This window comes from Ochlerotatus camptorhynchus, unplaced genomic scaffold (genome assembly GCF_037179485.1).
Source record: "Ochlerotatus camptorhynchus isolate MF236.1 unplaced genomic scaffold, CSIRO-AGI_Acam_v1.1 ptg000081l, whole genome shotgun sequence".
NCBI lineage: Eukaryota > Metazoa > Arthropoda > Insecta > Diptera > Culicidae > Ochlerotatus > Ochlerotatus camptorhynchus.
This window is the reverse complement of record NW_027040571.1, coordinates 2,198,987-2,212,330: the sequence shown is the minus strand read 5'-3', so window position 1 is coordinate 2,212,330 and position 13,344 is coordinate 2,198,987. Positions and strand designations below refer to the sequence as shown.

The 13,344-nt window shown below is 42.4% G+C and overlaps 1 protein-coding gene across 1 annotated transcript; it reads right to left on the bottom strand.

The window, feature by feature from the left end:
• Nucleotides 1-203: 203 nt before the first annotated feature.
• Nucleotides 204-11,066, bottom strand: LOC135698044 (uncharacterized; the record flags this gene model as incomplete). Its single annotated transcript, XM_065217913.1, has 7 exons — nucleotides 10,881-11,066; nucleotides 10,609-10,808; nucleotides 9,895-10,087; nucleotides 9,550-9,815; nucleotides 8,611-9,249; nucleotides 904-1,835; nucleotides 204-409 (listed from the first exon to the last, which is right to left on the bottom strand). Coding segments are annotated over exons 1-7 (2,622 nt in total), but the record flags the coding sequence as incomplete, so codon positions are not given.
• Between the last annotated feature and the right edge of the window lie 2,278 nt (nucleotides 11,067-13,344).

Below are 13,344 nucleotides of genomic sequence, written 5' to 3'. Positions count from 1 at the left end.
ATCCTCAGTGAAAATATTGGCGTTGGCCATGATACTGCCAATCCTCCATCATGGAGAGATGATTCGATTGATTTGCAGTTGTCAGATGGTAGCGTTGTGTTGAATGAGACGCAACCACCGTATTATCCAGCCACGCCGAAGGCTCAGCCGGTTCTTTTTGATTGCAATAACCAAGAAGAACGCAAGGATTCGGAAAAGCGTACCGCCGGGACGGGCAGAGGACTTGGATTGACTTCGAGGGACTGTGAAATCGGTTCATCGCTATCGAAGCTTTGGTACTGGCGAATCATGGCTTCCGTCAATGTAGGCGGTTCCATAGGTAACTGGTTATGGGCGCCCGGAAACTCCATGGAAATTTCAGTACGCACACTGTGGTCCGAAATAGACGATGAAGTTTGCAGAGATTGTGCTGAAACGAGTACGAGGTAAACAAAATCAATGCACATCTAAATTTAAAGCGAATTAAGTGCTAATAGATAATAATATTGCTTCAACTTAGGTATTTATTTGTGTTTCATTTGTTTCTAACCATCCGAGTTTATTGTCAGTTACAAAGTTTGTCCCTTGCAAGATAACGCAAGGTAACACTATCTTGATACATGTTCCAATTTGAACCGACAACAAACTCAGTATAAAATTGTGTAGTCGCTAATATTCGTTCCTACCTTAACTTAACTGCCCATAAACGCATAACAGTCCAATGTTATGCGTTTATGGGTTAGGATCTTACGATCCTTAGATAAGCAGAATAGTACTGTTGAATTAGAGAATCACCATCTCTATGCCGTTCAAAACGGATTTCTCATATAAAAGAAATATGGGAAATCCGTTTCGAACGGAATACAGAATAGGGATGAATGAAACATCCAGACAGAATCATTGATCTGCCTTAATTTAATTTACCTTTGTACTTTTCCTGCTCGATCAAAGCGGCCGCCGTCTGCTGTAGAGCACTCGGAGTTGAACTCTTCTTGTAATTCCGTCGCGTTACAATAGTGCTATTGTTAGCATTGATTTCCAACAGAGGAACACGCTGTTTCTTGGCCACCTTTTCCTGTTTCTGCTGTGCATCTACTATGTGATCAATCGAACGCTTCTTGCTTTTTGCTCCCCCGACCGGTGTTGAATTGGCAAATAGCTGCTGGGCAACGGGGTTCTTCGGCTTGGCTGGATCTCGAACAATCGAAGAGATGTCCAGGTTCTGGAAGGTATTCCCAATCACAACAGCTTCCTCTTCCGAATCTGATGCCAAGTCGATGATACGATCAGGCTTCTTAGCGCGAGGTAGTGAAGCTCGAGACGGCACTAGAGGGTCTGCTGCCTTTGGAAATGTTTGCTTTTTACCTTTTTTTGAAGAGGTGGGCTTAGCGTTCTTAGTGCTAAGAGACTGGTTTGCAACGTTTTTGGCTTTCTTCACCGACGAAACATGTCCATCGTTTGTTTTCGGTGACTTTCGTTTTCCTTTGCCAGCGGCGGATTTTCCACCTTTTCGGGCGGTTTGTTCATTGTCATCCGTATTGACGAAATCGTAAGGATTCTCCGGAGCTGGTTCACGCTTGAAGAATTTCTTTGTAGTACGTTCCACCTCCTGATCGATTTTTCGGATGTTCTTTTCCAGTTTTGTGTGCAAATGGTCGAAGAACGCCTGAAGGGTTCGATCAAACTCGTCGTTGGACATCATTTCCGATGTGGATGGTTCACTTAAAAGATCAATTCTTTCTTCGGCAATATTTTGGATCAATTTCAAAGGTTTCACGTCCAACGTCTGGATGGGTTTCACTGTATTCACCAACTTCCTGTCGACATATTTGCTGCGTTGAATCTGCGAATCATTGCTAACGTTCATGTTATTGTGAGGTTTTGATCGTATCCCGTCGGAATCACCCAACCCTTTTGGAGAGCACGCACAACCTACCTGTTCAACTACACTGCGACGAAAGAGAGGAGTCAAGGCTGCACACGCTCACGTGGGCTGATACGATGGTGGAAGGCTGATGACGTGGAAGTTGCTTGTCATTCTGCTTCTGCTGCGTCGCTGCGTTATAGATGTCAACTGACAGCGAGGGGTACATAATCGCGCGTATTCGACCTGGCGATAGGGTGCTCCTCACATCCCACTCCTACTCTGGAAGAAAAAAAAAAATGGACCCTACACCTAATGTTTCCGGATTTAATAAAAACAACAAAATGTATATCCTTTATGTTCAACAGTTTTCTTATATTGCCTTAATTCTCTTCAGAAATCTACCTGATCTAGTTTTAAACTTTTACCGGCTTGGTCATAGCCAGTTTTTCTTCTCCTCCTCTACCAGACGTACATAGTCCGCGAGGTATGCCGGGATTCTCTTCTCCCTAGACGGTCGGCGTTGTGCCTGCATCTGCTCAGCTGGTGATTTTACTCCTGTGTCCTCCGTCCTCCATTCGTAAACCTTTCTTGTTTGTGATACATGCCGCTTCAATTGTTGACCGTCGCCATCCGAAAGCAAAAGATTCCCCTTGGACTGCTCCAGGACGGTGAACTTCTTTGGATCAAATCTGCTATCTCCTTTTGACCGCAAATGGCGTTCGATGATAACGGTGTCACCTGGTAATACTTTACTATCACGTGCACTGCGGCGTGCGTCCTCACGAATCTTTCCCTCCAACTTAGCTTCTCGATCCCTTTTATCGATTAATTCGTCATTGAGGCTAACTTTCCCTGGAGTTATAAGTGGAAGTCCTCGTTGTATTTTTCTGCCATTCATCATCTCTTCAGGAGCGATCTTGGTAATTGCGTGAGTAGAGGAATTATGAGCTCTAACAGCAGCTTGTAGTTCTTCTGAATATTGGGTTCCATTAGAAACGGCTGCTGCCATGGCCTTGTTAATAAGTTTCATATACCTCTCCACGAGGCCATTTTGTTGAGGAAATAGCGGCATAGAAAAAATATTCTTAATTCCTCGCTCGGCGCAATATTGCGTGAAGTCTTGGCCGTTAAAGGGAGGACCGTTATCAGTCTTAATATTTTTTGGAAACCCTTCCCTGTTGAAAATGTCCTCCAAAACTTTTCGGGTATGATCGAAGCTTGTCGATTTAACTGGACGAGCGTAAATGTACCTTGATCTGTACTCAACTATAACCAATATGTAGATTCCTCCAAATTTTGCATACGGCCCGTTGAAGTCGAGTGCAATCGTTTCCCAGATGTTTTTAGGGGAGAAAATACGCTCCATAGGAGTGGTTTTCTCAGGTCTTCCATTGGTCGCGCAGGTTGCACAAGATTTAACCCAATCCTCCGCGTCTCTTGGCATGCCAGGCCACCACACTCGCTCTCTTAATATAGTTTTCAGCTTTCCTGCCATAGGATGACCCTCATGGGCTACTTCCAAAGCCTTGTGGCGGAGAACCTCCGGAACAACCACACGTCCTTCTTTAACCACGATCCCGTCCTTGATGCAGAGGCTGTCTGCTAGCATCTCGTATCTACGTAACTCTTTTGGCCAGCTTCCCGTTTCCAAAGCTTGCGATACCTGGGTTAGTGTACAATCTACCGCGGTCGCCTTTCTTAGTTCATCTTCTGTTAGAAATCCAACAGTATTAGCTTCTATTATTGCAATCTCCCACGGACTAACCGTTTCGTCGAAAGGTCCATCTTCCCCTTCATAGAGGCGTGATGATGGATCGGCTATGTTAAACCGTCCTTTAATGTATTCCACCACATAACTGTACGGGGAGAGACGTAAGGCCCAGCCATCCGCTCTGGTGAGCGCTCTCTTGGAATCCTCCCTTGACCGATTCAAAATGAAGCTAACTCCTTTAGCATCTGTTCGAAGAATAAAGTGTCTTCCGAGGAGGTAATAAGAAAAATGTTCCACAGCCCAGACGGCACCCAGAGCTTCTCGTTGATTTTGGGCATATTTCTTTTCCGTGGATGTCAACGCTTTTGAAGCAAAGCTAATAATGCGAGGAGTTCCATGCCGACTCTCTTGGACTAGAACCGCTCCCAGTGCAATTGGGGAAGCATCAGTGAACAATACTGTTTTGTCTGCATCGGAAAAATAGCCCAAGGTAGTCGTACAGTGAGCAATTTTTTGTTTTGTAGCTGCAAAGGCTTCAGACTGACGTTGTCCCCAAGTCCAAGTTTTGGTAGTTGCGACTTCCCACAAGGGGCCCGTGAGATCAGAAAAGTTTTGAATATAAGGGCTAATGAAGGATGCGAGACCAAGGAAACTTCGTAGTTCCGAGGCGGTTGTTGGTTCGCGGAATTTTTCAACATGTCGTATTTTCGCTTCTTCGATATGGAAGCCTTTATCATCCAGCTCATGACCAAGAAATTTTATGCACTTCTTATCAAATTCACATTTAGCAACGTTTAAGCTAAGGTTGTTGACTCGTAATATTTGTAATATTTTGGTCACCGTTTGGTGAAGCTCTTCCAGGGAATCGGCAAAAACGAGTATATCATCTATGTAAATTATAACGTTCTCAATCCCTTCTAAGATCCGGGTCATCTCACGCTGGAAGATCTCAGGTGCGCTGTTGACTCCAAACATGAGTCGTGTAAAACGATACATTCCACTTTCCGAGAGAAACGTCGTAAGGTCTCGTGATTCCTTTGATAACTCCAGGTGGTAATAAGCACTGGTTAAGTCCAGTTTGGAGAAAAATCTTGCCCCATTTAGCTTCACCTTCATTTCGTGAATTAGCGGTAATCTGAAGTATTCACGCTTTATAGCTTTATTAGGGCCCCGCATATTTACAACTAAACGGAAGTCATCTTTACCCTTTGCGACGGCTGACATACCACTGATCCATTCAGGTGCTGAGTGCACCTTTTCGATGATACCTCGATTTTTCATTTCTTGGAGTCTAATTCTTGCCCCTTCCCGGAATGCCGCGGGTACGTTATAGTAGGCGTTCCGTTCTGGAGGGACGGATCGATCAATACTGAACTTAACTTTAACTCCCGGCATTTTTGGGAAGACTTCCACTTCCGCAACTTTTTCACAAATGTTAACAAAAGGACCAACTTTGAGAAGATTCATATCGCTTGAAGTAACTCTGCCAAGGAGGGATCGTTTTCCATTTGGTACTACCAAGAAATCAGCTTCCACCGGAGGATTGTATGATCCATCCACAACTATACCTGCCTTGAATGCACATTCTACGTGCAAAGGTTGGTTCGCAGCATAGGATTTTAAATTTGTGGTTCTTGTGAGCTTTATTTTTGCTATCGTCACGAGGCCCATCCTACAGTCGTTTTGCAATTGTTCCCAATCTCGCCCTCCAATTATATTTACGTCCGCACCCGAATCAATAAGAAATGTTATCGGGCTAGAAGAGTCCAGTTTGCAGCTGACGAGTACATCTTCTAGTGACAGAGCGTTGATGTACTATACATAAGTTTAGGAGAGGGGTGAAAAAAAAAAATGAGAGAGTAAAACAAAAGTCACATTATCAAATTGTTTGAGATCATAGCTTGATTTGTCGAATAACTTGTAATTTTAAAGAATATTTTTTTTATTTTGATTGGAATCCGTTTCGTTTTGTAAGACTTCTGAGCCTAGATTATTGTCTAGGTAATTTGATTAATTAGATCTAAGTGAACTTGTAAACAAGCTCAATATTCATACAAGTCATTAAGCAATTGAATCGTTATCAAATAACGTATACACAGAAGTGGTCTTGATGTTACGGTGTAGTTACGGAAGGAATCGATGCATAAGATGAAACACAGTTGGTGCATAAAATGTGAATGACTTAGCTTTCTATTTAAATTAACTTGAATAAAACTAATTAATTTCCTTTTCATTCACTCTAAGCAAACGTTGTCGGTGCACATTGTCAATAACATTATTGAGACGATAATTTGGACATGAATTTCCCGTCAATTAAGCTGTTTAATAGGAGGTCAATTATAATAAATCTATCCTATCCTTCAAGGACATAATCTGGAGGGTTTTATAGCAGCCATTGGAAAATAAGAAATTATGTACAAAGTCAATTTATTTCAGCACAGAACATATCTCAAAATAACATGTTTTACGAATTCAAATCACTGTTATTTTACGTTAAATAATAATAAAAAATAATCAGGTCGTTCCCTAAATGTTGATAATGATAACAACCCAAAACAAGAAGAAAAAAAAAACTCATACCTGTTGGTCTTCTTCCTCTGATTTTGGTGGATTTTGCTGGATAACTTGATCGACTTGGTCAACCCTTTTTAGGCGACAAGCTGCCTCGAAGTGACCTCGCTTACCGCATCGGCGGCAGTCTTTGTCCAACGCTGGGCATCCTCTTCCTCTATGATTAGAACGATCACAACGCGAACATCGGTTTCGTTTACCAGGTCTGTCAAATTTGGCATCTAAATGTGGATCAATATAACAGATAATAATGCAGTTACGATTCTCAGCAGATCTTTGTAGTTGCACAAGAGTTCGAGAAAAGAAATAGCATGGCGTATACTACCCGAGCGAAGTCGGTTACCAAAATTGGAACAAATCTTTGATCTTACTGTGAATATGACACTAACCGGAATTATTTTTCCTTTTCAATTTGCCAACGCTCTTTGTTCTCAGACTTAAGTGATAACTTACCAGCCGTTTGCCTGCCGTAGTTCTGATGTTTCGAAGGGGGGTCGTCGAATGAACCATGTGTATTGGGACGTTTGTTTCTATACCGGTCGAATGATGGGCCACTAGACTGTCCTCGAGTTGAGTTTGAGTGGTGAGCCCGTTTTTTTTCTTGTTTGGTCCTCGATTCACTTACTGCAAGCACATCCCAACCAGATAAGGTCGTATCTCCTTCGAAAGCTTCACATCTAGTCGCCGATTGGACCACAAAAGCTGTTTCATAATCGAACATCCGAGCTGTTCTCGCAAGCTCCCTGTTAGCCATTCCTTTAAGCAGCTGCGATCTGACAAAACGGATTTGATTTTCTGCGCTGTATTTGCAGAGTCGAACCTGGGCCACTAATCTGGCGTGGAAAGCTACAATAGATTCTCCACGGGCCTGCCTCATAGCCGTGAACTTATCGTGTTCTGCGCCAACGTCCGTCATTGCACGAAAGTAGCTGGATATGTTTCCTACCATTCGCCTGTAACAATCTGGATCGGTAAGACTCGGTCGGAGGTCTGCGGCACGAATTATCCCTTGCATCTCATCTCCTAGCGCCAGGTACAGTAATTGGGCTTGTTGGGCAGAGTTTGTGATGCAGTTAAGTGAGATCGCGATCTCAAACTTTTCTAGGTACCTGGTGAACGCGTCCCACATACAGGTCGATGGTGTACCCTTGGGAAAAGGCGGAATATTATCAAACCTGATGTTAGGGTTTGATGCGGGAGCCGGAGGACAAGTCAATCCACTCCAGCTTTGGTCCGTGGAAGAATTTTGCCCTAATGCCTGTTTACCAAGCACCACTTGCGTTAGGTCAGCCAGTGCCTTCTGTAATGCCGCCAACGTTGCATTTGAACTAGCTGCTGGGGTCTCGGTCGAAGCCGTGATTGCCGACTCATTCGTGCCATCATACCGGATACCCTTGTTGGTACCAGGCAAATGATTTGGATTCGTGTCTTCCGCTTCTTCTATGTTGTCGCACATCGGATTATCTGCACTCAGAACTTCTGAAACGTTGCCTGGTGCACGCGATGCCTCTTCTTCACTTGACGACTCCACCCGTTCTTCATCACTTGAGTAGATTTCATACTCGTGGGGTGAGTCACTACTGTAATGTTCACTGTTCTTCGTAATTTTGACGTATTTACCGTCACTCTCCATTTTGTTGCTAAAGAAAACAACGAAACAAAAAAAAAACACAAACACAACAGGATTAGTTTGCAGTAAGCTTCACCTCATCGCTATAGGATTTTTTGTTTGTTGAAAGTATATTAAAAAAAAATCCTTTACTACTTCCAGAAGTAGCTTTCTAACGGGCGTTCCAACTTGTGGAAAAACAAATCCACAGACCTTCTTACGAGCGTCCCACTTCGTTACTAAAGGTTTGCCGTAATCTTTCCACCGGGCGTCCCACACCATGGCAAAGATAGTCTTCTAGTGGGCATCTGACACCACTGTTCACCAACGAGCGTCCCACTTCGTGGCATACTTATCGTCCATCAGGCGTCCCACTCCGCGGAAGATTTTTCTTCGTAGTCGTCCAATCACGGAATAATCATTCCACCGGGCGTCCCACACCGTGGCAATGATTACATAACGTAGCCGTCTCGAACAACTTTTTCCACGGGCGTCCCACCACGTGTTTGATACCTGTTATGATTGCCTTTCAATTTCCACTTTTTAGCCCTCTCAAATCGTTGGGTGATTCCAATGGAAAATGGTTCAATTTATTTTAGCACTTAATAGTAGCTAAAACCTGGCAGGATCGCCATTGTGAGGTTTTGATCGTATCCCGTCGGAATCACCCAACCCTTTTGGAGAGCACGCACAACCTACCTGTTCAACTGCACTGCGACGAAAGAGAGGAGTCAAGGCTGCACACGCTCACGTGGGCTGATACGATGGTGGAAGGCTGATGACGTGGAAGTTGCTTGTCATTCTGCTTCTGCTGCGTCGCTGCGTTATAGATGTCAACTGACAGCGAGGGGTACATAATCGCGCGTATTCGACCTGGCGATAGGGTGCTCCTCACAGTTATCTGGTTCCGCTTGCTTAGCGAACAGTTTTCGTTTCTTGCCGTCATTCAAACGAGGATTAACCGGCTCGTTCTTCTGATTGCATTTGTCCGGAGAATTTCGCCTCGAGCTACGACTCAGCCTTGTCTGCTGACGTTGACAGTCTTGCTGGAGCGTTTCAAACACTCGCAAACGCTGAACATCCTGCACCTCAACCCTAACATCTGAAATTGACGGGGGTTTTACATTTTCCTTGTTGCTTCCAATCGAGCTGGTGTTGTCCAACATCTGACATCGGATATTGCGGTGCTTTTCGATTGCATCTCGATTATCACGTAATCGAGGAGATTGATCCTCCATGTTATGAGCGTTCAGGCTGTTGGCAGGTCCCGAAACAATCGAATCCAGTAAGGACACATTCAATAATCCATCGAGATTGGTTGTGCAGGGTTGCTCCGAATCTTCTATACGGTCGGCATTCGTCCGAACTTCCGGTAGAACGTCGTCCGTGAGATAACTGCAGTCGAATGACGGCAGAATCGTGAAGGTAAGGCATCCTATCTTGTCTACAGTTAACACCTCCGGTTCGACGGTGATTTTTGTGTACTCGATCGAAAGCAGACAAGAATTGCGTCTGAAACGAAAATAATTAAGGATTTAAATAATCATTTTGTTTCTCGATCCGGCGAATCTCGTTCATGTCGAGGAAGTGAAACTGCGATCGAATTGTGTCCATTTAAACAAATTTTAGCATTTTTATAATTGAAAGCTTTAAGTTAAAAAGTTTTTTTTTACGAAAAGTCACAATTAACTTTTCCATGCTACTGTGCTACCATGAGGAGAGGGTTAACCATTACCGACAACACAAGCGTTTTCATTATCTCTGCCTCATTAGACTAAACTTTTTTTTTCAACTATAGGTATAGGTACTCACTCTTTTTTCAGATCGATTCTGGAAACGTCCCTGTGGCAAATCTCCAGATAAACCGTCATCTCCAAAGAGTCTTTCTCGCGAATAAGGGTGACGCGGGCGCTAAACCTTATGGTTGCTGGTTGAAAGTTAACATCCAACCATAGACCGTTCGAATCTTCCGGTTTTACGAATTGATACAATCCGATTTGAGCATCTTCGACAGGAACCGAATACGCCGCAAACAGAGGGAACTTGTCCTGCATTCCATTGATAAAAGCTCGACATTCCTAGACAAATCAGAACATAATTAGATACCTACTAACCTATTTGAAAGTTTAAAAAATATAACATTGAAGCAACATTTACCTGCTCCAATGCAAACGACTGCCAATCGAGAACCTGTTCTAAAGGGCCGCCAATATGTCGTCCCAGATCGAGTACGAATTCCTTACGCTCATTCTGTTTGCTGAACGAGAGTGACGCGGAGTGCGCCAATTCCACCAACTGCAGTTGTATTTTAAAGTATCCGAATCGCCTGAATTGAGAAAGCAATTTTTTTTTTTTTTTTTGGTATATTAATTTATTTGATAAGGCTCAACCGAATTAACTTAACAGAGCCGAGGATTCATGGTCACTATACAATACATCTTAAAGCTATAGTCAAAAGGTACAACACAATAAACACTTTATCTTCCGCTATCCAAAAAGCCTCCTCCATCAGAACTGGAGCCGCTTCCAGTAGTTTCATTGTATGGCAAATTGTTGTACGCCAACGAGGGTCAGAGCGCGTCCATTGCAGCAATGGACGCAAAACGTGGTCAGCACTCACACAATCATCACGAAACGGTTGCTTTCCAAAGTCGACGACGCATCGACCGAAAGAACTGCTGATGAAGAACAATGAGGAGGACCACACAATGGTTGCTGCCGAGTAAACAGACGATCGCGTAGCACACATCGAGAGTGGCCTGCTTTTGTCGACAGCCGAGTGAACACTGAAAAAAGCAATTTTTTGCTACAATAAAAAAAAACGAATTTATAAACATTAACATCGATCATTGCTGCTACTGCAGTCCATACAAGTGATTCCCACAATATTGAATGACTTGCAACGTTTCCTTGCAAGAGATCCTTTCAAAAATCTCCAGCAAGCCTTGCAGTGCAATCACCACTGTTTGATACGGCGCAGCCGTAATGCAGCAAATCACGCAGAGAGTTTTCACAATCTTCCCTAGCGCATCCGTTTCCAGTGGTTTGTCCCGGCGATCGTTCAGAAATATCTTCGAAACAGCAAAACAAAATTAACCATCAAAATAACATACAATGAGTGGCGAGAGGAATGTCAATCTTACCACAACACACCGCAAATGTTCGGCAAAGGACGCCTCAAAGTGCCGTCCTATTTGTACCAGTTTCACAAAATGGGACAGATAGCGCTTCAGCAGCCGGAATTTTTCCTCCGGATCTTGATGCTGACGCAGCAGAGCCAGGCGTTTGCGCAGCCGCGCGTTCAGCTGATCGTAGTCAACATTTGCCATTTTTTATTTCACGATGTTGAATCTTAATTTATAAATAAAGCACAAACGGTTGTCGAATTCACAATATTACAACAGTAATTATTTATCACACAAATCTAATAACTAAAACGCGAAAAAATGGAAGGAAGTGGATCATTTTCCGACTAAAAGCACGTGAAGCGTGATTTTGAAAAGAATGTTTCTGGCTTGCTTTGATTTTCAGCTGATGATGAAATAATTTTATTTAAACACGAAACATTCTAGCGGTATCGGAATCAGTAGTCGAGCAAGGATTTGCCCCAAAGCTACACTGAGTCAACAATGGGATGGATTCACATTTATCGTTGGCCCTCTAGCTGTGAAAAAGTGTAACACTCACGCGACAAGTCGCGCATAATAGCTTAAATATTATTTTTCGTAGCTATGAAACTATGTGATAGATACAAGAAACGGATATAAAATGTGTGTATGACACATAAAACCTGTCAATTTCACTTTCAGAGGGTCACAATTAGCGATTTTATGATCGCTGATTGCTCACTCAGCGTAAGTGCTCAGCGATCATAAAATCGCTAATTGTGACCTTCTGAAAGTGAAATTGACAGGTTTTATAAGTCAGACAGAAAATTTGCAAACTCTTCTTGTATCTTACAAAAACAAATAATCATTATAACATTAAAAATAGTATTTTAACTGAAATGAGCATTTCCAAGCTTGGTTGGAGACATGAATATTCCAATAAATTTAGCTGATAGTAATAAAAGTTTATTAGATTCGTATGATTATTTTACAGTGAACTCTCTACAACTCGATATTAAAGGGACCATCGAGTTATAAAACAACAATCCAATAGGAAATCAACATCGTGGTAGCCATGACCGGCAGGTGACAAAGGTTGCATTATCCCAAATATATCATATTAACAATTTGATCCATTCATGCCTTTTCCAAATATTGCAATGGCGACCCGCAAAATATTGCTTCACACACCATCTAGCGTTGAAAAAGGTCAGCAACAATCATTCAATCACAATCGAGGGGTGCGAATATAGCACTTATTACAAAAGTAAGAGTCATATTATTTTTATTAATTACATTGTGTATATTACTTTAAAATTTGCCTGACATGCCACTGTTGTCATCAAATAAAATAATATGCTGAAATACATTCATTTGAAATATTAAACTAATTTTCATTTGGTTTACCCCTCGTGACGATAAACAAATACATTGGTAGCCTTTTTGGCCACAGAGGTGCTTTCATCGCTAAAAATTTGGTTCGCCAGCTATGCAAAAGAGTGGATCATATTGTTAATATAATATATTTGATTTTCCACTAAATAAATCCTGAGGGAAGGAAAAATTTCTGAATTAAACAAGTTTTTTTTATCAAACAGCAGATCGACAAATTTCTGTCCAAAAATCGTATGATCGATAATAACAACATTATACAGGAATGTTCGAATATCATTTAGATAATTTTTTTGTTCAGGCAGACATTTTGAAGATGTTTTACGTTTTGTGAAGATATTCTTTCTTTTTTTTATTAGAGAGATTTTTAACCGTTGACTAGTTCATCTCTATAAAGAGGGGGCCCAGAGGGGGGTTCTTCGTGGAAATGTTGTTACGGAGTTGGCTTACACTTCACATGTACTCAAAGAGAAACGATTAAAATAGATTCCAGTAAATGACTAACAATACAGGCAACGAAAATAATGCAATATGGGTAGGATTCTGAACGAGATCAGAGCTCCACCGTAGGAGGAGTAAGCCACCGTCTGGCAGAGATGTCCCGAAAGTAAAAAAAATTAAAAGGACCTAAATGTTGTTGTATAGTCCAGCGTCCTTAAGGAAGTAAAGAACTGTCGCTAAAGTGAAAGGTTCGTCGCCCAGGATGTCTCTAATGCTGTTGGGAAGTGCATATTGCTCCCGCAGATGTTGCTATCATAGAGGTAACTCTAAGATCAGAAGGTCCCGAAGAAACGAGCTCAACTTTTTGGCTCAGCTCTGGTACTATCTTCGGTCCCAAGCTAATCGATGCACCCCTCGAAACATAGGAAAACCCACGAACCCCTCATTTTATCCGTCAAACTTTCATAGCGAATCAAAACAAACATAGGGTAGTACTGGAATTTCGACTAGAATGGGGTACGTTAATCGATTTGCTTGGGTCCAATAGGCTAGTCAAGTAGTGAGCCAATTAAAAATCGTTAGTTTCGAATTGATTGTTGTTGGTATTGCGGACACAGGCATAGGTGTGTTCCACCGATGCAGTGGTTCCGCAAACGTCGCACATTTT